Source organism: Podarcis pityusensis (genome assembly GCF_964106645.2).
Source record: "Podarcis pityusensis genome assembly, chromosome: 4".
In the NCBI taxonomy this organism is placed as follows: domain Eukaryota; kingdom Metazoa; phylum Chordata; class Lepidosauria; order Squamata; family Lacertidae; genus Podarcis; species Podarcis pityusensis.
The window spans coordinates 60,027,182-60,054,333 of NC_138027.1; the positions used below are offsets into that span (position 1 = coordinate 60,027,182).

The 27,152-nt window shown below is 42.9% G+C and overlaps 1 protein-coding gene across 2 annotated transcripts; it reads right to left on the reverse strand.

Annotated features, from left to right (window-relative positions):
* Positions 1 to 460: 460 nt before the first annotated feature.
* On the reverse strand, positions 461 to 27,044 carry CYBB (cytochrome b-245 beta chain). 2 transcript variants are annotated; one of them, XM_081004375.1, is made up of 13 exons: positions 26,327 to 27,044; positions 24,617 to 24,712; positions 22,513 to 22,623; positions 19,088 to 19,172; positions 11,788 to 11,933; positions 9,698 to 9,888; positions 8,152 to 8,281; positions 7,239 to 7,331; positions 5,410 to 5,663; positions 4,486 to 4,648; positions 2,460 to 2,606; positions 1,274 to 1,398; positions 461 to 1,192 (listed from the first exon to the last, which is right to left on the reverse strand). In XM_081004375.1, exons 1-13 carry the CDS (start codon positions 26,369 to 26,371, stop codon positions 1,066 to 1,068), a joined length of 1,713 nt encoding a protein of 570 aa, XP_080860501.1. In that variant the 5' UTR covers positions 26,372 to 27,044; the 3' UTR covers positions 461 to 1,065. The 2 variants fall into 2 exon arrangements, with proteins under 2 accessions (XP_080860501.1, XP_080860502.1); XM_081004376.1 differs by lacking the exon at positions 26,327 to 27,044 and adding an exon at positions 26,006 to 26,128.
* Between the last annotated feature and the right edge of the window lie 108 nt (positions 27,045 to 27,152).

The following is a 27,152-nucleotide window of genomic DNA, read 5'->3' on the forward strand; positions in this document are numbered from 1 at the left end:
GGGTGACCCCGCTCACATGTCAAATTTGGGGTATGGAAGAACAAGTCACTTTTCACTTGCTCTCTAAAAGCTGAAAGGGAGGTGGGACTGGACAAGGCTCTTGGGGAGATAGCTCCAGAATCTAGTAAAAGATGAACTGAGTAATAATAAACATCCTGCTTGACATATGCAGGACCCACAAAACCATAAGTCATGAGCAACATGAACATAATTAACAGTTGCAGATGCTTGAAAGTAAGAGATGATTGTACCACATAAATCGCCTGCCACACTGTGATAGGGTCAAACAAATAAGTTTGGTGTGCCTGAGAGAATATGGGATTAAGCATGACACTATATAACAAACTTGTATCATTGTAGAATTTCTCCATGATGTAGAAATGAGAGGAAATCTGTGAAACGTAATGTTTATTTTCATTTAAATTTGTTCACATTGAATCAGAAGGCTAAGAGACAGAAGGAAGTTGCAGGAATGTTTATTTATGTGGCTTGCCAAAAATAAACTTCAGTCAAGTGGAACTCTTGCCACTTTCAAAAATATGCAATGTCTCAGTTGAGCAATATGTTTGACACTAGACACCACATCATGCCTCCATTTTAATGATTAAGGGTGATGGTTAAATAATAAAAACAAAAGTGGAATGTCTCTTGAAACTAGGACCTGAGGAGCACCTTTATGAAGTTTAAAACATAACCGTGACAAATACTTAAAATGTTCTAGTTCTTTGCAATTCAATCTTATTTATATAAAATAAATGAGAACAGAAATATAAAACCTGCAATGCAGTCCTATGAATGCCTACTCATTACAAAGTCCCATTAAGTTAACTGGAGCTTACTTTCAGATAAGTGTGTATAGGATTATAACCTAAGGCAGTCTAATATGCAATATTTGGTTTCTGTCAAATTATACAGAATGCAAAAGCCAAGGCAAGCAGATGTGGAACTTTTGGAAAAATTCCAGAGAGACAAGAGCTCAATGTAGCAAAATTAAGATACATAGTGCCCAAATACAAAGGATAAGATGTAGCTTTTCGTTGGAAACAAACAAACATTTGAGTGTGTTCAAAAATTCTCTTTGTTGAATATGAAATGTATTCCTCGTGGGTCAGCTTCCGAATTGCTAATACACATCTTATTTAAGGTGTCAGCCAAGGCTTCAGGTCCACACAGAAAAACGCCAACCCTGGAACTGATAGCAAGAGAAATTATCAGATAAAGTATAGCAGCAAAAGTGAGGCCATATTCTGCAGGCACTATGGAACAAATTTACCTTGGATGCTGACTTGCAATTGTTTTGAACTCATTCTCCCAATTTGGTCTCCCATATAAGGTTTTCTGTTTCAAGCCTGTGATCACATCTTTCTCTTCATCATGATGCACCATGAAATGAGCAGCCTGGAAAAAGGAAGGCAAAGAATGTCCTTATTAGATAGTTGTAGGGTCCAGAGGGTAATAGCATGTGTGTGTGTGTGTGTGTGTGTGTGTGTGTGTGTGTGAGAGAGAGAGAGAGAGAGAGAGAGAGACTGATAAAAGATAGAGACAGAAACAGAGACAGACACCACCACCCCATACTCCTAAAATAGCAGAGTGAAGTTCAACAGTGGAACAACACAGCTCTAGCAGATGAACTAATATGAAATTGGAATAACTGAGTGAGGGGGGCCCTATTATGACTTGCAATATTTTGCATTTCCAACCATACACTTTGAGTGGAATTCAATGTAGCACTAAGGAGATTGTTCCATCAGGCAACCCTCCAGAGCAGATTTCAGGGAGATGTGGAAGCACATGCAATGGGGAGAGGCTGGAAAGCCCCAAAGCTCTACTGGGAGTCCTTGCACTATTTCCTGCTAGTGGAATGGGGTACTTGAATCTGACCCATGCATTTATTCCTTCAATTACCACCAGGCAGCTCTTTTTCAGGAACTAACTGCATGTCATGTTAACTGTGTCCTGGCTCATTATATGACTTTCTTTTTGCTTTTGCTTTTTGTTTAATATTGAGTGTACCCACCCCTATTTTTATTGGAGCCGCATATAGAGAGCTGCGATTACACACCTGAGATTGCAACAAAATCACCCCATGCTGCAATTACTAATGGGATGGGGAAGAAATCCCATTGGTGCCACAAATGAATGTTAGGAAAAGGCAGTTAATTTTGGTTCCCAGTCAAATGGGCAAACAGGCCACGTGACCATTCCATACACGATTCTGCTTTTGGCGCGCCATTGCAAATGCCCCCTTCAAATATTTGTGGTGGCATCTCATAACTAGAATCCAGCATGTGGCAGCCAGTAAAAGTGGAGTTAGATCTGACATCACTGTGAGAATAAGGTTTGCAGAAGTGTGTCCATGGGGTTTTTACTTTGGGGTGGGTGTGGGCAGAAGGACTGCTGTAACTACATTGTCTTCCCAAGAATCTAACTACTTGGAAAGGACTACAGCAGCAAGTTACCTGAAATTCATCCCAACCAGTCAGATAAATGTTGTAGCTGAGAAAGTCTGGATTATTCTTCTCCTGCAGTTGAGTCTCCACTGATTGCAAGAGGTCAGCAAACCATTCAAAGGCATGAGTGTCCCTGCAGAGCCAGTAAAAATAAATCTGGAAGGGGCAAGATGGAACTGGTTAGCATATTAGATTATGTGTTTAATTAGGCAATTTCATTCTCTTCCTTTTCCCCCGCTCCAAAATCCCGAAGACATAAATGTAATTCTCTGGATTACCTCTGATGATCACATTGGTCAACAGTAAAGTATTATTGTAAGGCTACAATAATGACCACCTTTCATTGTCTAGGAAGAAGTAGAAGAAGCCCTTCAAAATGAACTGATTCCATGTGCACAGTGCAACTATGATGAGTAGACGTCCCTTCTTCTGCAGCATGAAGGATGACCTTCAGGCAAGGTGAGGGCAAAACTCAGACCTGACTCCAATGAGTAGCAAGGGGTAGTAGGCATTCTTCAAAATATTTTGTGCTGCTCTCGTAGCTTTCAGTCATAGTATATTAAGGTCCTATAAAGCATTAATTAAATACTAGCTCAACCAAGAATGGTCTTTGCCACCATAAGTTTTTCTGGAATTACCCTTAGCTAAGTAATTCTACTGCTTTATGGGAAAGACAAATGGGAACTGCAATAGTTATTAAAGTTGAATTTGGGGCTGTCATTCTATGATCTGAAGTATTTGATAACAGATATGTAACTATGATCCTAGGTTTTTTACCCCTGTTAAGATACTCTTGTTTATAAATGCCTCCCAAGGCATTTATATACCAGCAACATATATTATTGGTCACTGTAGGAAGTAGCTAGCCATATTTCTGTTACTTTATTGATATTATGACATTTTATTTACTGTCTTTTGTATGGGGCATGTTTTAATATTTTGTGCACTGATTATTTTTGAATGTAAGTGATATGCACACATTTTAAAAATAAATATGTTGATACTCATCCCAAAACAGCACTCTGGTTGCATGCTCCAATAGATCTTGTAATTGCAGAGATTAGATTTAAAATGATAGAGGATGTCACTGTGTGCATATAAAGAGGGACCCACTGTGGAGTGGGACTGGGGTAGAGATGCTGCTGAATCTCTACTGTCAGTTCTCCATGCTTGGATGTAGAAGTGAAAGTGCATCTACATGAACTAACAGTAGGGAGAGGGTTGAGCGTCATACTTTAATGCAAATTCACCTAAAACATACGTGAGCTGAAATGCACCTGTCCTTTGAAATTCACTCGTCTTTGAATTTTGCAATGCCATACCTCCAGACAAATAATGTACCCAAAAATATGTATATTTGGGGAAAGTACAGTGGTACCTCGCAAGACGAATGCCTCGCAAGACGAAAAACGTGCAAGACGAAAGAGTTTTCCGTTTTTTTAGTCGTTCCGCAAGACGAATTTCCCTATGGGCTTGCTTCGCAAGACGAAATGTCTTGCGAGTTCTTGCGAGTTTGTTTCCTTTTTCTTAAAGCCGCTAAGCTGCTAATAGCCGCTAAGCCGCTAATAGCCGTGCTTCGCAAGATGAAAAAACTGCAAGACAAAGAGACTCGCGGAACGGATTAATTTCGTCTTGCGAGGCACCACTGTATTGTAAATATGTATGAATTAGTAAAAACAGAAAATGCATAATTTTAGTGAAAGTTGCTTGCAAAAAAGTGTACATTGGACAAAATTACATACAAAAATGTGCATATTGGGAGAAAAGTGCACCAAAATGCTGATAATTTTTTGAGACTGAAAAAAAGAAGCAAGCTGGTGCAGAAGTGTGGAGAAATGGACTTAAGAATGGGAAAGGGGCCAGATTTGTTTATACGGACATAAAACTAATAATTTATAGTGTTTCACAGCACTGTTTTCACACATAAAGATCTGAATCAACACTTGTCTTTATATACTTCCCAATCTCTGTTTCCATGCACTTTTCAGCACTAGGAAACAAGTGTCACATGCTTTGGTATATGTCAGGAACAAACCTTTTTGAGCTTTAGGTTTAAGGCATCATTGCAGTATTTGTACCACACAGACTTGAGGACTGATGCAAAAGGGGTGACCCCAATGCCAGCTCCAACCAACACCACGGTTTCATAACTGAATACATCTTCACTGGCAGTGCCAAAGGGGCCATCGACAGCTATCCTAGAACAGTGAGAACACAGTTAACAACAGCAACTGGGACTGGCCCATGCATACTCTAATGATCCAATGGTTGCACAGGTCAGAGTCAAGCCAATCTTGCAGTGGCACTGTTCAGGGACTAGTTCCACTTGGTAGTCCTGGCCCATGGATGCTGAGACAGGGAGTAGCCTATGGACTGGGAGTTAGAGCAGCTACAAAAATAGTCCAAGGCATGCACAGGAGTAGGTTGCATGTACACTTAGGCCGGAGTGAACCCATCTTGTAAAAGTGCCTTTTTAGAAAACTGGTTTTTATGAACAGGCAAGGACCAAAAATGACTGTGGTGTGCGGATCTAAGGTTAACAGACCACTAAGCCTAGCAACTGATAGCTCTCTCTACTTGGTTTCTGTGCTGGCAGGTTATAAAATCTGGTGTAAGAACAATGGCATTGTTGTGCTCATCTCCCTGAGTCAGTCTGAGGCCTCAACCTCAGCACCAGGACTAACTGACCTTGTACAGTGTAACTGAGCCACTTGAGGGAGATTATGCCATACTGACAATGGTGGGCAGCTGGTAGGAACGGTGCAAGATCCCCTTCCACCCCATTGTGTTGCATCCTATGGACCTTTTGTGTCCCTAGGAGCTTTATGGGCCAGCACAAGCACACACAGGCTATTCCCTATAGTGAAGGTGATGCCACTACTTGCAGCACATCAGCAGCTTGAGCCAATCCACATAGAGGGTTGCAAACATTTTCATAGAATGTTTATTCTGCACATACTTGGGCAGTTTCCAAGCATCCTGGAATTCTTGCTTGTCACATCCACAGACTTGAAACAAGCGTTCTGTCCAGTCCCCAACGACCCGTATGTGGATGCTGAAGTAATCCTCTTCGGGGGCAGAAGTCAATGTGAAAGGGTGCCACTCCAGCATGGACACTGCAGGACATTGGACAAAAATGTACTGCCCAACTTCCATCTTGAAGCCCTTCTTCTTCATCTGGAGCTCATAGGTTTGGAAAGGATGCGTGACAACCTAGGAGGCAGGAAGTAAAGCTCTCAGAACAATGGAAGGATGGGATGGTCTGAGCTTGCATTAGGTAATCAGGATGGGTTGGCCGAAGGAATTGTGAAAAATGGTCGCAAAATCCTAAGCCCATTTACTCTCTAAAAATAATTATCTGAATGAAGAATTTAAGACAAACACTTTCCAAGTCTTGCGCTACATATATGATTAACTGTAGAGCTTTAGATATAGTAAATAATTTATAAGTAAGTTATATCGATGGTTTATAACATTTTGTATTTTTCCAGCATTGGAACATAGCAGGCTCCCTCAGACTGTATGATGTGCATTGACCTGTAGTAGCTCTCCAGGGTCTCAGACGGGGAGCTTCCCAGCCCTACCAGGCAATGAACCCGGGACCTCCAGCATGCAAAGCAGATGGTTTCCCACTGACCTACGGCCCTTCCCCCAAGATAGGATTCATTTTCTCCAGAGGATAAACAGGGATTTTTTCTTCTTTCAGATATTAGTATCAGGTTGTGTCCAGGTGTCAGCTGCATGTTTGAAATTCATTCTGATTTATTTGCAGGTTGGCTATATGACATCCTCTCAAGCATATTTCTAAATGCAGAAAGGCCAGGGGTTTTTGTTGCTGTGCAAATCTTCTCTAGTTAAAGAACCCACATTTGCCAGTATGCAAAAAGACCCCACCCACGAAATAGCAAAAGTCTGGAAGTGCCTTTGGTCCCAACTATTTATTTTTCATGCCTACCCTTTCTCCCATAGGAGTTCAGGACAGCTGACAAGAAATAGAAAAATGCAGCCAACAGCATTAACAATTAAAACAGCATCAACAATAAAATACTGCACTGCAGGCAATACTCGGCAATATCTATATATATTAATTTTTTAATATAATTATTCTATCATTGCATTGACTTAAATACTTGGGAAGTAGAGGAACAAAAATAATTGCTCTACTATAGTTTTCAATGGAATTTACTTTAAGGCTTGCCTGGAAACAGTGGAGACTGAAAATGCCCTCCATTAGCTGACAGCACTGTGACATCACAGTATAGATTTCCCAGTGATTACTGATCAAACTGCAGCCATTCTGCTGGGGTTTCCTTTCTGCGTTTTTTGATACGTGCTAACTTTTAAAGAAATAGCTAAGGAAACTAATTTGTGATGCCATAATCCTGTTAGTCAATAGGCCCATACCCTCGAACATTTCTTTGATAAAAATAGGGATGTCCTAAGGAAAAACTGGACATTCCAGGATCAAGTCAGAAACTGGGATGTGTTCTGTAAATCCAGGACTGTCGCTGGAAAATAGGGACACTTAGAGGGACTAGTCTCTCACCAGGACTGTAACTTTCATGTAAATTTAATGTACATTTTAATGAAAACTATAATAGAGCAATGGTTCTTTTTTTCTACAGATATTGACTGCATAAATGCAGATAACAAATTCTGAAATTTAGGAAACATTCCTATCAACTTTAGGTGACATTCCTATCATCCTGGAGTTACTCTATGGTAACTCCAGGATGAATAACGCTTTAAGTGAAGTGAAGCATGCAAGCTGATTTATATCACTCTTACCTTTGTGATAACAACTTTTTGTTGGGATCGCCAAAACCGTACCAACCGTTCAAAGACGTATAGAATCATGGGGCCTATTACCCATTTCCAAGTCTGTCAACAGAACAGGAAGAATGAAGGAAGCAAGGACAGGAAGGAATGTATGAAATTCTGTTAAATAAATATAAGGTTGCATTATGCATGCAGGAACTGGTTTCAGCAATTAACTCGGAGGGCTCATTGCACCACAGCCAATGTTCACAAGAACTTCTGCAAGTGCTTTGTCTCTTTAGAAAGTTACTTTGTTCACAATGGGCTGATTTCTAAAATCTATTCCTTTTAAGAGAGTTCTTAAAGGTAAAGGGACCCCTGACCATTAGGTCCAGTCGTGGCCGACTCTGGGGTTGCGGCGCTCATCTCGCTTTATTGGTCGAGGGAGCCGGCGTACAGCTTCCAGGTCATGTGGCCAACATGACTAAGCCGCTTCTGGTGAACCAGAACAGCACACAAAAACGCTGTTTACCTTCCTGCCGGAGCGGCACCTATTTATCTACTTGCACTTTGACGTGCTTTCGAACTGCTAGGTGGGCAGGAGCAGGGACCGAGCAATGGGAGCTCACCCCATCGCGGGGATTCGAACCGCCAACCAAGAGAGTTCTTACTGTTCACTTAATGTTTAGAGTTACTCTTGAAAGTGCACATCTATTATATCTTTCCTTTTCATCAGTAAATACATACAAATTTACTGAATGTGTGAGAATTACTAATTCTTGACCTGGCTGGGCCCTGAGCTATTGACATTACTCTTGCCCTATCTGGTGGTAATCTGACTGCTAAACATTCCCATTAAGATCTTCAATGGTCTCAGTGCCTAGATTTTTAAAACAAGCAAGCAAGCAAGCAAGCAAGCAAGCAAGCAAACAACAGATCATACCATAGGAGGATTTCCAGAAAACTGTGGTTTAGGACATGAAGGTATTTCCCCCCAGAGGGTGTAATTCTTGGCACAGGTATCTGGATCATGGACACTCAAACTATCTGGAGTCTGTTTACGTACAATTTTTCTGGGAACAACAGCAAAAATCAACATGAGTAATGTTGATAATGGATAATAACCAAAATTAAAAGTAATTACTTTCATATCATAAGATAAAATATATTCAGTTTTATTTTGTAGGCATAGCATGTATGTTCTGCTTTTTGTAATGTGTAATTTTAGGAAGGTTAATTCTGAGACACAAATCCTAGTTCAAATCATCTGCAGTGAGGATGCATTCTTTGATTGATGAAGAATATAGACTGCAGAAGTTCATTGGTAGTTGACGATGGAATATATCAACACTGAAAGATGAGCAAATGAATGGACCTCTGAGGTTGTGGATGACATTATTAGATTCCCCTTCCACCCTGGCCTTTGATACCTGAGGCAGGTGTTTTTCAGGTTCCTATGATCATAATATGTTTTGATTTTTTTATAATATTGAATTTTTGAACTGCTGTAACCCATCCTGGAACCCTTTGATGAAGGGTGAGGGAAAATAATAGTAATAATAATAATAATAATAATAATAATAATAATAATGCTGCCCTATAATGATATCCCCAAGTCTACTCTGGCAACACTATTACAGGACATAATAATGTCACCCACAAGTTAAGAGGTTCATTTGCTTGCTCATCTCCCAATGTCATATATGCCATTATCTGCCAATAATGCTCTTCTGCATTCTACATAGGACAAACAGGTCATTCTCTATGCAAAAGAATAAATTGACCCAAATCTGAAATCAGAAATGGCAATATCAAAAAACCAGCAGTGGGAACATTTCCACCTCCCAGGACACTGCATCCTGAACAAAGAAACTTCAGAGGGCTTCTATTGTTTGTGGATTAAGTCAAGACAAATAATCTTTCTACATGCATTGTCTAACTTGTATCAGAATTTCAATGACTGTTTTTTGTGTGCCTGTGAATTGCCACTGTTAGTAGCAGAATAAAGATCACTATGTGTGCTTTCTGCATTTCATTTCCTTCTGATCTCCTGCAACCATGTGTATATGTCTGATGAACTGGACAGTTGTCAATGAAAGCTTTTGCTTCATTTCAGCTCAGTAAGTGCACTGATCATCCTCCTTATCTGCCAACTTGAATAAAATATTGGGGGGCCCAAGTAAACGCCACCTGCATAATCAATCAAAAGACACAGCACACCACCCTATTTGAATGGCAATGCCCATCAGCTTGGGGGGGGGGTGCCCTCCTCAAATATTTTGTAGGAGAGACTGAAGGGACCTTAGCCCCTAGGAGTTGGCTCCTATATCTGGTTGTTAACATTTAGCTGGAAGAAGAGTTCTCTGACTGAATCCAGAGAACAAATTCATTGTTCTGTGATCTTTAGCTAGTCCTAATAAAGGTACTCTGACTCCATCTCCATCTAGTTATTTAGTGGAGTATCAAAATAAATACTGGTAGATACTTACCCAACTCCATGGATGACGAGACCAGCAAAAAAGAAAATGAACAGATGATGGGTGAACCAAAATACTTCAAAGTATGACCTTCGAATGGTTTTAGTAGATGATGTGATAATTAAGATTAGACACAGTGTAATGATAACACCAGTGAGGCCAGCCAGGGTTGTGAATGCTACATAGAGACAACCCCTAGGGCTCTGTGAACAGAAAAGTATGGGAACGTAAGCAAATATTTCACCACTGAATTGTGCAGCATCTCTTTCTTCAAGACAGCTGAGGGAATAAAGTTCTACATGAAAAACAATTGATTATACTTATTTATTACATATATTTCCTGCTGTTCCTCCCAAAGGAGTGCAGAGCAGCAAACATATCCACAATCGTTTAAAATAAAAAGTATTCTAAAAAGCTACAGTTAAGATATCTGAAAATGGGTACACTTTAAAACATTCTTTCATCCAGTAATCTCAGGGATGCCTAGGCAAACAGGAATGTTTTCAAATTCCTCCTGAAAGTTAATAATGTTGGTGACAGATGCACTTTACCAGGGAGGGCATTCCACAAATGGGGAGCCACCACTGAAAAGTCCTTGTCATTTGTCAGTGCCGTGTGGGGAGCCCTTGGAGGCAGTACCATCAACAAGGCCCCACCTTCTAACTGTAGGGCCCAAGATGGCTGATATCAGTGGAGGCGCTCTCTTAGCTACTTGGGTCTCATGCTATTTAGGACTTTATATGCTAACACCTTGAATTTGCCCCAGTGCACTGGCAACTAGTGTGGTGTTTTCAGAACCAGTGACACATGTTCCTATTGAGCTGCCCAACTTACTGACCTAGGAGCTGCGTTCTGGACTAGCTGTAGCCCCCATAAAGTCTTCAAGGGCAGCCCCATGTAGCGTGCATTACCATAGTCCAAGCAAGGAGGTCACTAGAGTACGGATACCTGAGGCCAGGCTATCCGGCGACAGCCACAGCTAGAGACCCAGCCTAAGCTTAGCATAAGCACTCCCTAGCCACTGAAGGCACTTGAAACTGACAAGTGACAAGTTAGAATCCAGGATTACTCCCAGATTCCAAACTGTTCCTTCAGGGAGGTGCAGAACAGACATCTAATTCCCAGATATGCCCACAACACTTGTATCTTATCAGGATTCAGTTCCAGGTTATTGCCCCCATATGTCACTGCTTCCAGACACTTGTCCAGCATCTTCACAGACTCTCCTGAGGTCTGGAAACCAAGCCTTATGAGGAGTGGTTGAAGGAATTGGGTATGTTTAGCCTGGTAAAGAGATGACTGAGAGAAGATATGATAGCCATCTTCAAATATGAAAAGGGCTTGTCACATGGAAGATGGAGCAAGCTTCTTTTCTCCTGTACCTGAGACTATAACCCAATGGATTCAAGTTACAATAAAGGAGATTCTGACTAAACATTGGAAAGAAATTTCTGACTGTAAGAGCTGTTTGATAGTGGAACAGACTCCAACAAGAGGTGGTGGACTCTCCTTCCTTGAAGGTTTCAAAGCAGAGGTTGGATGGCCATCTGTCAAGGATGCTTTAATTGAGATTCCTGCATTGCAAGGGGGTTGGACTAGAAAACCCTCTGGATCCCTTCCAACTCTACAATTCTATGATTCCAGTGGAAAGGAAAGATACAGCAGTGTGCCACCAAAATACTGATGACATTGCTTAAAATGCCTGGATGACAGCTCCCAATGATTTCATATTATAGATGGTAATTAGCAGATGAGACAGAATGAAACCTTGTGGGACCCCACAGTCCCCAAGCCATGGTGCTGATCAATGGTCTCCTAGTACTACTTTCTGGTAGCAACCCTGCAGAACCAGTGTAATAAAGTACACCCAACTCCCATTCCTTGAGTTGTTCCAGAAGAACATCATGGTCCTCAGTATCAAAAGCTGCTAAGAGGTCAAGGAGAACCAACAGGGTCACATTCCCCTGATGGTCATCAATGACCAAGTCTGTTTTGATGCAAACAGCATTATAATGGAACAAAAGTAGTTGCAGAAGGAAAAAAAAGTTATCTCTCTGCAACCACCACTAATTAATTGTTTCTCTAGAAATGTGATTGCTTACCTCAAATTTAGATCGTGCAAAATTCAGGTAAGAGTCTCCAGGAATATCCCCCAAATCAGACAGCGCAGTCTTAAGGGTTCTTTGCTGTTCAGTGCGAGCATCCACCAACCGTTCAACATTAAATAAATGTGCAATTGTATGGATTGCTTAAAAATAAAAACATAAAGACATATCCAAAAGGTGTTAGAATAATGTGGTACAGGGGTAGCCAAAGTGCTGCTCTCCAGATGTTGTGGGCTACAATTCAGATTCATTTGTTTGTATCTGGCCATCAGACAATCACAAAACGTAAATTTATAGCAATATGAAACAAACAAGGTGACATCAACAGAAGTTTAATCAGATCTAAATAAACCACAAGACAGTAAACGTCAAATACCTATTTTTCCTGACAGATGTTATGACATGCCCCTTTCAAAAGGAAAGATTGCTCCTATTTTAAATGAAATTTTTTAAGTAAAATGGGAGAAGATGAAAAGAATTCATGCAAATCTGATTAAACTTATACAAAACTTAAATGAATGGAAGCATAAAAAACCCTCAAAATTCTGACAAGGCACAGCATTCTCTTTTAAGAATTTTCTCCTCTTATCAGTTACTGCAGGTAGAAAATGTGCAGCCTTTTATCTTGTCCACAAAGTAGATGCGCTCCATGAGTTTGTAATTTAATTCCTCCATCCCTGACTGCTGGCGATGCTGACTGTGGCCCTTCAACAGATTAATTAGTTAAACCCTGTGCTGTAAGGATTGAGGGACAGCCCAAAGACCATTTCGGCAGAATAAGAATATTTGGTGTTAACTTAGTCCTTAGTTCTGCTCTCATCTCACTCAGAAACATAGATTTGGAAAAAGTACAAGTGACAAACCTTGGTATTCTTAGGTTGCATTCACATGGCTGTTTATTCCGTTTTCACAATGTTTCCCTAACTGTGCATTTCCACATTATAGTTAAGTTTTTGCACAACCATAAAGCCACTTCCAGCAAGTTTAGCACCCATTTCCATACTATTTGCAAACAAGATTTTTTTTCCTGGAAGAAAGTAGCACAGAAATGAGCACTAAACTTGCACTATCTTTCAAAATAGTTCCATAAGTGGCTTTTACATCATGTGATGGTCCATCATGTGGAATTTAACAGGGAGAAGTTATGAAAACAGAATAAACAGACATGTGATTACAGCCATTGGTTCTTAAACTGTTTCTGCTCTACCCCTCCCCCCCCCACATCTGCTGCCCACCACAGCTGCCAGCAACAGTTTTAATTTGACCTCAGCACTTAATAATATTCAGTGGGATTTTCAGGTGTCTGTCTTAGGCAGAAGTGAAAGGAAGTAAGAATAAGAACTTTCAGAGTCAACAAGTGCACTTACTGTGCAGGGAATATGACATGACAAAGGTAGGGGAACTGATTTTATCAGTTTAGTGCTAAAGTACTGAACCCGCTGAACTGTAAGTGTGAGAGTACGGCCTAGTGGCCTTGTATCTGGGTCCCTACCCTCTCCCTCCCCCCTTCATTTTGTATTTCTAAATGTGATGGAAATAGCTATGGAGGGTCAGGATTCCTATGTTTTTAAAGGTTTAAATCAAGCTCTGGTGACTTGCAGCACTTAATAAATAAATGTCCTTATTATTTAGAAAACACTTACTTTCTTCCCAGCCCCAATATTTTCTAGAAACGATTCCACTGACACCTTCCTTCACCTTCTGTCAGGGAACTGCCATCGGAAGGAAGGGAAGTGAAAGGGCTCACACAGGTTGGGAGAGACTCAGCAGCTGAAGAGGGAACCAGTAGGGGGAGAGGAGCTGGGCTGAGGGAAAGGGAGCTGGAGGGATGGCTCAGAGACACTTCCAGCGAAAACAGTGGGGAGGTTTCAGGACCTCCTGTAGGGACACCCACTCCTCGCCGGAAACTGTCACGCAGAGAGTCCAGAAGACGTGTTTCCGTTAAGGAGCTTTTATGTTGGAAGCGATTCCGAAAGCAACCACTGTCGGAATCTGCCAGCGACTGACGGAGCCATGTTTAAGGGGCTCCGTTACAGACAGAGGTTTGCAAACTTGACCAAACTCTGAGGGACTAGGATTTTACACACAAGCAGCTCATCGTCCCATCACAGCATTCCGACAGTCTTCGTGAGCAGCTTGTGCAGGAGAAGGCATCATGAGCAACCCAGCCGGAACCGGAGAAGCAGGAGCTGGAGCGGGTCCAAGCCTGGAAGAAAGGTACCGGGTGTTGGAGGTCCAGCTAGCGCTGCAGACGGCGAGGCTTGAGGAGAGGAGGGCTCAGGATGCAGACAAAAAGGGGAAAGACACCCAGCTCGTCAGAAAGGTACCAGGATTGGTGCAGAAGTTTGGGGGGGAGCCCAAAGACTATCATGGCTTTCGGACAGAGATGCAATATGCCCTCAATCTGCAGTTTGATGAATTCCCTGACGAGGAATCAAGAGTGGCTTTCGTGATTGGGCATCTTGAAAAGGGGGCGAGAGACTGGGTTAGACCCCTGATGGCAGCGAATAGTGACGTCCTAAAGGACACGATGAAGTTCTTTCGCGCCATGGATCTGATGTTTTCCAGCGATATTGAACAGGGAGTGGTCCGCAGACAGTTAATGGCTTGCAAACAGGGGAGCCGATCTGTCCGTGAGTACTGGACTGAATTCACCATGTTGATCCATAAATTGGGGTGGGATCTATCGGCGGAACCCATTCAAATGCTTTTTGAAGAAGGGCTTTCTTCGGCTGTGAAAGACGAACTTTCCCGGGCGCCCAGGGCGGAGTCTATGGACCAGCTGACCAATTCAGCGCTGACCATAGGAGCGCGCCAGGAGGCGAGAGCATTGGAGAGGCGGGAAGGGAAGGGGGAACGTTGGAAGGAGTTCCGCATTCCAGACATTCCAGAGCCAACTTTCCCGCCGGCAGAGCCGATGGAAATCGGAACAGCGCGCGCGCGCGCAGTTTCAAAGCCCAGTGAGGGGGGAAAGAAGGAGGGAAAAGGCGCCCGGAAATGCTATCTCTGCCAACAGCCAGGTCACTTTGCCAGAGTCTGCCCCCAGAGGAAGGAATGGCAAGGGATGGTAGGAGCTGTGGAGGGAAGAGAGGAAGAAATACCGAAGCAAGTAAAAGCCAACGCCTGGCTGCCACCGTCGGGGCACAGCAGTCAGGCCAAAGAGCAGTGAAAGTGCCCACGCCAGAACCTCCTAAACCCGCCCTAGTGATAGAAGTGGCGCTAGAGCTGCCAAACGGACACCCTCTAAAGATAAAGGCGCTGTTGGACTCAGGCAGCTCCTGCAATTTCATGAGCAAAGAGTTTGCAGCTGAACACCAGATACAGACGATCCCTTTAAGCAACCCCCTGCAGGTGACCACGATCGATGGCAGGGAGCTGTTGGGAGGAGAAGTCAGCTTGCAGACCGTCCCAATGATAATGAAGGTGGCAAGGCACACCGAACTGATAGCGTTTAATGTGGCCACCTTGGGAGGAGCTCCCATTATATTGGGGATGAGCTGGCTAGCGTTACATGATCCGCTGGTGGGCTGGCATCAGAGAGTGGTTTCTTTTGGTTCAGCACATTGCTTAGAACACTGCAAAGAGGGAAAGGGTTTGGCAGGGGCCCAAGCCACCCTAGCAGGGACTGAAGTAACGGAGAACGTGAAGGTACCACGACAATACGCAGATCTCCGCGACGTCTTCAGCGAAAGGGAAGCTGACCAATTACCCCCGCATAGACCCTTTGACTGTCAAATCAATTTACTCCCTGGGGCACAGCTCCCTGTAGGCAAGCTGTACGCCATGTCAGACAGAGAGATGCAGGAGCTAAGAGAGTTCATTGACAAGAACCTGAAGAGAGGGTTCATCAGAGAGTCCAGGGCGGTGGGGGGCAGCCCAGTGTTTTTTGTGGATAAAAAAAACACGAACAAGCCGAGGCTTGTGTGTGACTTCAGGGCCTTAAATGCAGTGTCAGAACCAGTGGCTTTCCCTATGCCCAGGATTGACGACATTTTGACAAGGGTCAGGAAGGGAAAGATTTTTACTAAACTGGACCTAAGGGGGGCGTACAACCTGATACGAATAAGGAAGGGGGATGAATGGAAAACCACCATGTTCACCCCTTTGGGGGCATTTGAATATTTAGTTATGCCCTTCGGCCTACAAGGAGGCTCCGCGTGCTTTCAATCGTTTATGAACCACGTCCTGGGGCCTTTGCTTTACAAGAATTGTGTGGCCTTCTTAGACGACGTGTTGGTGTATTCTGAGAATGAGGAGCAGCATGTGAGAGACGTCAGAGAAGTGTTGAGCAGGCTGCAAGCCAACCAGCTGTGGGTGAAACTGGAGAAGTGTCAGTTTCATACCAAGGAGGTGGAATTCCTGGGGTATCGCCTGTCAGACAAGGGATTGGCCATGGATCCCGGCAAGGTCCAGGCGGTGCTGGAATGGAAAACACCCAAAACAAGGAAGGATGTGCAGAGGTTCCTAGGATTTGGGAACTTCTATCGTAAGTTCATCCGAAACTTTGCCCACCTGACGGCGCCCATTACGGACTGTCTCAGCAGTAAGAAGAAGTTCGTTTGGACTGAGGAGGCGGAGCGAGCATTTGAGGAACTAAAAAGGGCCTTCGCCTCGGAACAACAACTCCTGCATGTGGATTTACAAAAACCGATGAGAGTGGAAACTGACGCATCAGACAGAGCGATTGGGGCGGTGCTTCTGCAGCCAGGGAAGGAGGAGTCAGAGTGGAGACCGTGTGCCTTTTTTTCGCGAAAGCTGAACAAATCCGAGAGGAACTACACGGTGTATGACCGAGAACTACTAGCCATTCATGAGGCGTTCCGGAGATGGAGGCACCTGCTAATTGGCGCACAACATAAGGTGCAAGTGTGCACTGACCACAAGAACCTAGAGTATTGGAGGACGGCACGAGTGCTCAACCAACGGCAAGTGAGATGGGCCCAGGAGTTCTCCAAATTTAACTTTGAGATTTGTTACGTGCCAGGCCCAGAGAACATTAGGGCGGACGCTCTCTCACGCAAACCTGAATATTTGGAGGAGGAGGGAGCACCCGAAGAGAGACATGTCATTCCAGAGGACCGCTGGGTGTGTGGGGCGGCATTGGTGGGACAAAGAGAACTGGTAGAGGAAACAGAGAATGATGAATACGCCCAGAATAAGCTCAGAGGTCTTAGGGGTGAGGGAGAGGAACCAGGGGGTTTCGAGGAAAGAAATGGAGCTTTGTATTACAAAGGGGCACTGTATATCCCTGAAGGAGACTTAAGGGGGAGGGTACTCAAGCAGTTGCACGACAGCCCCACGGCGGGGCATTTTGGACAACACAAAACCATGTGGTTGGTCACCAGGGAATTTTGGTGGCCTAAGGTGAGGGAAGATGTACGGGAGTATGTAAGAGGGTGTGAGCAATGCCAGCGAGCCAAAGGGGAGAGGCGGGCACCGGCGGGGCTATTAGAACCCTTACCAACCCCAGAACGACCTTGGGAGGCAGTGTCGATAGATTTTATGACTGATCTGCCGAAGTCCAAGGGGAAAACAGCCATCATGGTGGTGGTAGACCTACTAACAAAGATGTGCCACTTTGTAGCCTGCTCGCATGCAGTCACGGCGGAAGAGACAGCGAAGTTATTTGTAGAACACATTTTTAGGTTGCACGGGGTGCCATTGAGGGTGGTCTCAGACCGAGGAAAACAATTTACTTCCAGGTTCTGGAGGAAGCTCATGAGCTTACTGCAGGTGGAGGTCAACTTTTCGACTGCCCGGCACCCTGAAACCAACGGGCAGGCGGAAAGAGCAAACGGGGTCCTCCAGCAATACCTGAGGTGTTATGTCAATGACAGAGAGAATGACTGGGTAGAAAAGTTGGCGCTGGCGGAATTTGCCTACAACAATGCCGAGAATGTGTCCACAGGGATGAGCCCCTTCTTGGCTAATTATGGGTGTCATCCCAGGGCTTTCCCAGGGGGAGAAGGGGAGAGATGGGGTGTCCCGGCAGCCGAGCATTTTGTAGAAGAAATGGAAGCAATCCATCGTCAGCTCCAACTCAACTTAGAAAGGGCGAAGGAAGAATACAAGAGGCAGGCAGACAAGAACCGAAGGGAAGGTGAAACCATAAGGGTGGGAGATAGGGTGTGGCTGTCAACCCAAGGGTTGCCGTTCAAAGGAGGTTGTAAGAAATTAAGACCCAGGAGATTGGGTCCCTTTGAGGTCATTCAACAGGTCAACCCAGTGGCTTTCAGGCTCCGGTTACCCAACCACATGAAACTGCACCCAGTATTTCACAGGTCGTTACTGTCACCGTATGAGGGGGGACGAGAAGGGATGGCCACTCGGGGACCGGTCATAGAAGAAAGGGAATGCAGCAGCCATGTGGCAGAAATCCTCGACGCCAGATGGAAGGGGGATCAGGTGGAGTATTTGGTAGCGTGGGAAGGAGAACCGGAGTCAGAAAACACTTGGGTAATGGCAGAAGATATCAATGACGAGGTATTGATAGAAACGTTCCATCAAAGGTTCCCAAGGAAACCTCAGCCTGTGGAGAGGTTCCGGAGGGAATACTTTGGGACCACCGATGAGGAGGAGGAGTTGGAAGGATTCTCGGAATCGGAAGGGGAAGGGGAGATGGACTCTGAGGAGGAGGAGTACTTCGAGACCAGGAACCTCAACAGGTGGAGAGAAGTGTTCGGGACATCGGAAGATGAAGGAAGTTCATTCCGGGGTTTTGCCTCCTCACCGCCCGTAGAGGAGGGGGCGAGAGGGGATGAAGGGGGCCCTGGAGGGGAGGTGGATGTCAGGGAACTGCCATCGGAAGGAAGGGAAGTGAAAGGGCTCACACAGGTTGGGAGAGACTCAGCAGCTGAAGAGGGAACCAGTAGGGGGAGAGGAGCTGGGCTGAGGGAAAGGGAGCTGGAGGGATGGCTCAGAGACACTTCCAGCGAAAACAGTGGGGAGGTTTCAGGACCTCCTGTAGGGACACCCACTCCTCGCCGGAAACTGTCACGCAGAGAGTCCAGAAGACGTGTTTCCGTTAAGGAGCTTTTATGTTGGAAGCGATTCCGAAAGCAACCACTGTCGGAATCTGCCAGCGACTGACGGAGCCATGTTTAAGGGGCTCCGTTACAGACAGAGGTTTGCAAACTTGACCAAACTCTGAGGGACTAGGATTTTACACACAAGCAGCTCATCGTCCCATCACACCTTCTGACCCTTCACTTTCTGAACCCTTGCTGCAAAATGCTACACTCATAGGAGTCACTAAAACCAACAATGCTTCTTCCTAATTCAGTTTCAGAACACTTACTGGTATGGAGTGCAATCGCCCAAGCCACCAGCTTGTGAAATGTGAGGTTCCTGTCCAACTGTCTTCTGACACGTACTGAGCAGCACTAGCGATTTAAAAGAGGAAGTGTGAAGAGATTAACCTAAGCCAGGAAAATTCTGATGAGATGCTTATTGGGGGGGGGGGGGAAGGCTACAAACCATTTGTTTACCTGCCTTTAACTGATTACATACATTTATTTGCATATTACCAAGTTTCAGCAGAGATCCCGTTGGTGAAAGAAGTGTGAACATACAATTTGATAAACAAAGCTATTTCTTGCTAGAATAATAACAACAAAGTGGCTAAAAACCAGCTTGGTATGTTAACAATGTAATATGGAGATGAAGTTGTTGCAAGAGAGTATGCTTGCTTATTCTGGATTCCAAGCTGGGGGTTCAGAAAAAAATGCATTCACCAAGCCAGAGAAGCCAGCAAGTGTTCCCATGTCCTCTGACTCAAAATTTTACTATAAAAACAGTGAAGAAGCAGTACATTCCCACCTTTTCAGAATAAATTATTCTGCCACCTTGGCGGGGCAGGGGGAGTGAAGTAACCAATTCATACCAGCCACGTTATATCTTAATTAAAAGAAGATTCTTTGTAAAATCAAATACTGAAGTAAGACAATGAAAGCCTATATTTATACGCTATTATTCAGTCTTGAATTAGATGATATACTATTTTTTCCCTAAAGAGTTCCAATGGGGGTTTTCATCACAACGCAGAATCATCCCTTGCTGGGAAACATAACAATCTGATATTTCACCCATAGCTGATAATTGTTTTAAAGTGCATGCTTACATTAAAGGAGTGCCTTCTCCCATATGAACCTGCTGATGGACAAAGACCATCCTCCAGGGCTCCTTGCCTCCCGGTCTGAGGCTGGTGGCAGCTGAGGAATAAACTATCTCAGTTGTGGCCAAGATAGAACTGTCTCTCTACAGAGCCTGCCTAGGTACCTCTCTTCTCTTCACAGTGCCAGGCAAATACATTTTGACCCTCGCAGGCTTTGAAAACAGTTTTAACTACCATTAACTTTGCATATATCAGGAGACTGAGAGGAGATATGACAGCCATCTTCAAATATTTTAAGGGCTATCACATGGAACAGGGAGCATGCTTGTTTTCTCCTGCTCTGGAGGGTAGGACTCGAACCAATGGCTTCAAGTTACAAGAAAGGAGATTCTGACTAAACATTTGAAAAAACTTTCTGATGGTAAGAGCTCTTCGGCAGTGGAACAGACTCCCACAAGAGGTGGTGGACTCTCTTTCCTTGGAGGTTTTTAAACAGAGGTTGGATGGCCATCTGTCATGGATGCTTTCATTGAGATTCCTGCATTGCAGGGGGTTGGACTAGATGATCCTTGGGTCCCTTCCAACTCTATGATTCTATGATTTTATATATCAGCCGATTCCTTGTTGTTTTACTGTCTGAACTGTATCTTATGGTTTTGAATGTAATGGTTTTTGTATTTCTCTCTGTAAACCAACCTAGAACCTTTTGTTGAAAGGTGGTATCAGAATCTAGTAAACAAACAGACAGGGTGCTGAATGAATGGCCACAATTTGTCAACCCATGCATTGTAAGGACTGAGCAACAAATGAGAATCTGAGAGGGTGGATATTTGGTGTTAATGTGGCCATTATTTCTGCTTTTGTCTCATTCAGTAAAGAAAATCTTATTGGAAAATTTAGAAGTTACTTGTGAAAGTAGAAGTGAAATTAATCCCCAAAATTGGAAAAAGAGCTATTTTCCCCATAGTTCTGCCAGTAAAGGAAGTTTCTTGTTCCCTGATTTAGCTTGGACAGATATTGAGTAATATGGCTGCTTTGGTCGATGGTATTTAGAAGCTGCTTTGCTAAAACTAAGAAGAATCATATTCCATGCAACTCTGCTAAGTTAAATGCATACTGTGTCTTTTTGAATTCAAGATGACGCTGGAAAAATGAAGGCTTAAAACAAAAAAAAGCACACACAGTGCATGACTATCTCTTTCTTTGCTATGCTATCTTATAAAGAATGGACATATTTGATCCAATCCAGTAATTTCTTGTAGCCAGATCCTAAATTTGCTAAGTGTGTTCCTCTGTATGCAGAGCTGATATCACCACTTAAGTGAATGAGGAAGCCCAATTATGGGGGGCAGTGGAGCTTGCATTACCAGTAGCTGATACAACTAGCATGTTCTTGCTGAGCTGATCTGACTATTTGTTTTTGTAATGAAGACATCATTGTTGATGAACTGAGCATGTTTGCTTTCTTATATATGATTTCTTAATTTATGTGTGTCAGTCCTGGGTTAATGATAGATTTAACAAGCTCAAAAGTAATCAAAACAATGGGGGGGGGGGATAAAGAGTAATGAGGCAGGAATACTATCTCCTATAAGAACCGCAGTGGCTGGACTCCCATGAGATACTGGGTGCTTATTACATTACAGTGCAAGTTACAGGCAAATGCTGCCTAATTATCAGGCAGAGAATTCCTTTTGCCAAAGAGAAGAATCCATCAAAGCACACCACTCTTCTGGAAAGCACTGTAATCAAAACAGTCCAATGTATTTTTCTTACCTGTTTCATATTTCTGACTTTAAGGTCACCCTTGGCATTCCAAAATAATGTGACAGAGAATTCTCACAGACTAACATTTAAAGGTATGAATATAAGTTGTGTGTTTTTTTTTAAAAAAACAACTTTGCATCCAAAAACATAACTTGTGAATTCAAAAGTTTATTATCAGTAGTGGATGGCACACTGGGGCAGCGGGGCTCATCTGACCTCTGATTTGCACTGCACCAACCACTCCTTTTCTGCTTCTCAGTAAGGTTGAGTGATGCAATCTACTGCAAGTCAGGTGAGGATTGGGCCACCACCCCATCTTTGCCTTCTGCTAATGTTTAACATGCTGGTGCTCTTGCCAGCAAAGTGTGATTGCAGCTTCCCTTTGTGTGCATGCTGGCTGCAGGGCAATGCACAGCTTGTAATAGGCCCAGGGCAGATGGGAAATGTAGGTCCCATTTCAATAATCTTTACCAAAAGGTTCCCCTTTGCCTCTAACCAGGAGGACACAGAGTAGGTCTTCTCAAAATTGTAGCCCCCCCCCCCGCCCCCGTTCTGTCCTGGCTGGCTGTCAGTGTGTGAAGCCAACTGTCTAAAAGCAGTAATATCTGGAGTTTTTCTTGACAGGGAACAAACATATTTTGAAAGCTCTCCTGCATTTTGTGTCAAAAGGACAGAAAGAAATATGAATCAACACTGAATGTTCTCATACTTTCATCACAGAAACAGATCAGGTGAATATGTTCACAGATACTTCATTCATTGTAACAAAAGTTGCACTGAACAAGCACAATTTTGTAGGTTGCTTACTATCACTAGCAATGGAAAATACTTCTCCATCTTACCGCACTGGAGCCTCTGAGGAAGGAAAGCAGATTTCGACAGACAGGAAGCAGGATCAGCATGCAGTTGAAATTCAGGCATGCTGCAGGTGCCCGAGCCAGGGCCAGGAAAGGCTAAAATGTAAGACAACAGGATTCAAATTAACTAAGCAGCATTATCTGAAGAATAAATTGGAAGAGAGGTAGAAAACTAATCTGAACCTTTATGTTCCAGGTACACCAACGTTAAGGATGCCAGACCAGTATATATGAACGTGAAGAAAACGAGAATTGGACTAAATGGAAGGACAGATCGTCTATTGCAAAATGGTTTATAGAAAGCTAATTTACATGATCAGATTTAGCAGAAGATAACACGTCTAGTCAACTGGCTACCACAGGTGAATTCCATACCTCTAATGGAGGCAAGAATATTACCTGGTAAATTGCCACCTCAACTGGTGGGGTGAATTCATTTTAAGTGAGCCCAGATGAAACATTTCCTTACAGTATTCACCTCAAAAAAAAGGTTACCTTTCTTTTGAGATGGGAAGGGAAATAACTTCAAGCACATGCTTAAGCAGAAGGGGGGGATCTTACCAGGCACCCCCCAAAATCCCTTCTCTTCTTTGCACTCCATTTTGATGTACCTTGAAGTACATTTTGATGTACCATCGAGGTAGTCCAATACATTTTGCTGCCTGAGGCAGAAATGTCCCTCCTGACACCCAGGCCCCAAGTCAAGATATACAGTACCCAAGGCAGGCCAAGTTACTTTTGGCACTTGAGGCATAAAATTCCAAAAGTTACTCTCACTGTGAGTAAATACATAATAATAATAATAATAATAATAATAATAATAATAAATAAATAATAATTAATTTTCCTTTCATATTGCCCCAAATCAGCTACTTCACTCTGCTTACCAGTGGGGCCAACCCTGCTCTCCCCATACATACACACACAGTTTAAAATAAAACTTGTGTTGCAAGCTTGGAATGAGTGAGTACGTGTGAAGGAATTTTATTCTCTCTGTTTGGTTTATTTTTGTCCCACTGGGGAACTTAAACCTGTTGTAATGGCACAGACACTTGAACAGGAAATATTTTCATATGCTAAATGTGATATTTCTCTTTGTTTAGTTTTTAATTAAAAACTGTTTTGGAAGATGATAAAATTGAAAAATACAGTCTCCACACCAAGGATGGGGAACCTGTGGCCCTCCAGATATTGTGAGACTACAACTCCTATAATCCTTGACCACAGGCCATGCTAGCTGAGTCTGATAAGAGTTGCCTAGACCAACAACGTCTAATTTGATCTTAGAAGAATCATGGAGGTGAACCTTTGCATAATGTTCCTACAACTGATCTCTGGAGGCCTTGCCAAATCACCACAGTCATTTCCAAATAACAAACATCTTTTTGAGAGTCACAGCTGAGTTGGTAGTTCATTCTGACAAGAAGTGAGAGAAGAAAATGGGAAATGGAAGCAAGGAAGGGAAGTGGCCATACTGGAACTTCTATGATTGCTTAAAAGTGAATGGGTGGGAACATCCCGGACTGCTGCATTTTTGAATAGTCAAGTTGAAACCACGATTGCTCTAGGATTACCTGTTTATTGGTCATTTATCCCAACTTGTTTACAGGGAGGTTATATGATGTCATGTCAATCAATTTTTCCTCACATTTCTCATGCATTCTCAGAGTTGCCTGGAAACCAACTACAGTTGGGGTGGGGTAGCCATTACTATTTTAAAAAGTATAATACTGCTTCATATGTCTAGTGCAGATGGGGTCTGTGTCTAACCCAGCAGTAGGTCCTATTGAATTCAATGGGGCTTACTTACACCCAGTTAAGGAGGCCTCAGATGCAGCATAAATTAACATTCTTTTGACAGAGGTACAGTAAATATACATCAGTGTACAGTAAATACACAGTGTTTCCATGCACTGCTCTGGTTAGCCAGAAGCGGCTTAGTCATGCTGGTCACATAACTTGTATGCTGGCTCCCTCAGCTAGTAAAGCGAGATGAGCGCCGCAACCCCAGAGTCGTCTACGACTGGACCTAATGGTCAGGGGTCCCTTTACCCTTTACCTTTACAGTAAATATGCATCTAGTACTTACCCCAAGAAGTTCTCTTGTATAGATGTATTCCCTTCCAAGGTCATATACCAAGTAGTACCACCAGAAGAGGAAGATATTTATAGCCAGCCACACAATCTGAAGGGAAAAAATGTATGATCTTAATTTATTTTCAGTTGCTGAGAAATCAAGAGTTTAAATTGGAACACTTAAACTGGAACACTTTTGAGTCTGTTCTTCCTAGGGAACAGAGTGTTTTATTATTATTAATATTATTAATAATAATAAACTACCCACTCATTAAAAAAATAATCATGGCAACTTACAATAAAATAATTGAAACAACATAAAATACAGAACAAATGATCAGAACTGGATCAAATTAATTTTCTAAAATTATTTGGCAAAGGGAAATGCTCACAATACCCTTGGGAATCAGCTAGGATCTCAACTGCACTGACAACTGCCCTAGGAGCTGGGACGGGGTGGTGGTGGTGGTAGCCATTTGCATTTTCAACAATGCCCAATGACACAGCCTTGCCACATCAAGGGTGTTATTAAATGCTGGTGCCAACTTTCCTGGCATGGAAGGCCACCCTGCTGCCACCCTAGGAAGCCCATTGATGCAGAAATTTGTTTCTCCAGAGAAAACTTTACAGAAGTCTTGTTAAATGTGGAACTAGCCCTGAAACACCCATGGTTATGAGGAAATCTTCCATGTTCTGGTAAATACCCCTTTCTCCAGTCATAAATCATACCAGTTTTAACATGAGACGAGCACAACTTTTCAAAGATTTGTCAAAACTAGTTTGAACATCTCAGGAATTTTGACATCAATTCTTGTTCAACTTAATCTAAACAGTCTGATAATTATCAGTTCCATGTGATCACTGTGCATATTAAACAATGAGATTGTTATTTAATAACATTTTTTAAAATGTAAGCGGTAAATTGCAAATTAGGGATAGTATATATTTCATGTGCAGTGTAGCCCCCCCATTTATTTATCAACTTTGTAATAAATTTTTTATTAAAGTGATGTTCAGTTCCAGAACATACACAAAGGTTACATATATTTAAAACCAAGTGCATAAAGAAAATACTGTACAATAACATAAAAATTGTATTTAAAGCTACTCATCCGTGTACAACACAGATTATAAAAATTCATACATAGTTCTACTTTCTGAGACTTTGAGCCCCTTCTATTACCCATGGCTAGATTAATCGCATTAATGGATTTTTGGTTGGAAGGTAGCATCAAGAACTTCGCCAGAAAGGTGGAAAACTTCTGTAAGACTTCTGTAAGCTGTGGTTTCCATGCCCGACATAGTTTACCGCCCCTTCCAATTGAATATTTTGTTATTTATTGATTGCCTTCAATCAAGCTAAACTGACTAAACATTTTAAAAAGCTACAATATTTTCTTACATTTCAATTCAATGTTGTTCTTTTTTCACAGACCAAACATTCTTATGCAAGCCTTTTGATGAATCTCCTCATTCTGAATGCTTCCTTTCCATCACATTAAGGATGTGTATCTAATGCTGGTCACACACAGAATAGATCCACTGAGGTACATTAATTTCAGAGTGGAATGTAGTTGGATACAACCCAATGCCTTTATTTTAATTTTTTATATATATTTTAAAAAACACCTTTTATTGATGAAGAGGTTTGCATGATAATAAACCAATGGCAATCACTGAAAGAAAGAAAAATAGTCTTATTAAAAATTATTATTGTACTTACAATGACAAATATGGAAAGTCCCTCATTTTCTATCCAGTTGCCCATTCTGATCGCTGCTTGAGAGACACTGAACAGATCGTTCTGAGGTATGTGAGTTTTGGGGACTTTCCCCCCACAGGAAGTGAAAGCTTACAGGCTTGCCACAGCCTATTTCCCTGTTTCGGTTTGCATGCAATTAGCTAATCACTTATACATCATACATGTTTCTTTTCACATTAGTAAAATGAATGAAAGGAATTGTTGAATGAAATGAATTGTAGGAATGAATGTGCTTGCTTCCTCCTATGGTCAATGGCTTGGATTGTGTTGCTCATTTGGTGTGGGGCAGGGGAGAGGATTTCCACCAACTCCACCCTCCATCTGCAGCCTTATGCACACCATCCAACACCATCCAACCCCTGCGCCAGCCCCAAGCAGATTTTGATATAAACTTTTGAGTACAGTAACATAAATGGTGCAACACGGGGAACTGCTGTCACCTGATAATTTGTTATATCAGGCAGGTTCACTGCTTAATTCCCTGTCTCCCTCCACCCTGAGCTTCAGAACAATGGAGAGAGACAAGATAACTTAATCATCTGAATTCTACTTTTGTTGCACCTTCATTTATGCACAAAGGATTTTTTCTTAGTGTCTACTTCCCAGGAATTTGAAGTAGCCTCCTGCAATACACACATCCATATAAATGGATCAGCAGTTGTGAAGGCTGAATTGCCCTAGGTGCCAGGTCTGAGCCTCCGAGACATCCCATCCCACTCACACCCACCCCCCGCAACCACACAACTGCCCCAGCCAAATCAGTGCTGTGACGGAGAGGAAAATGCAA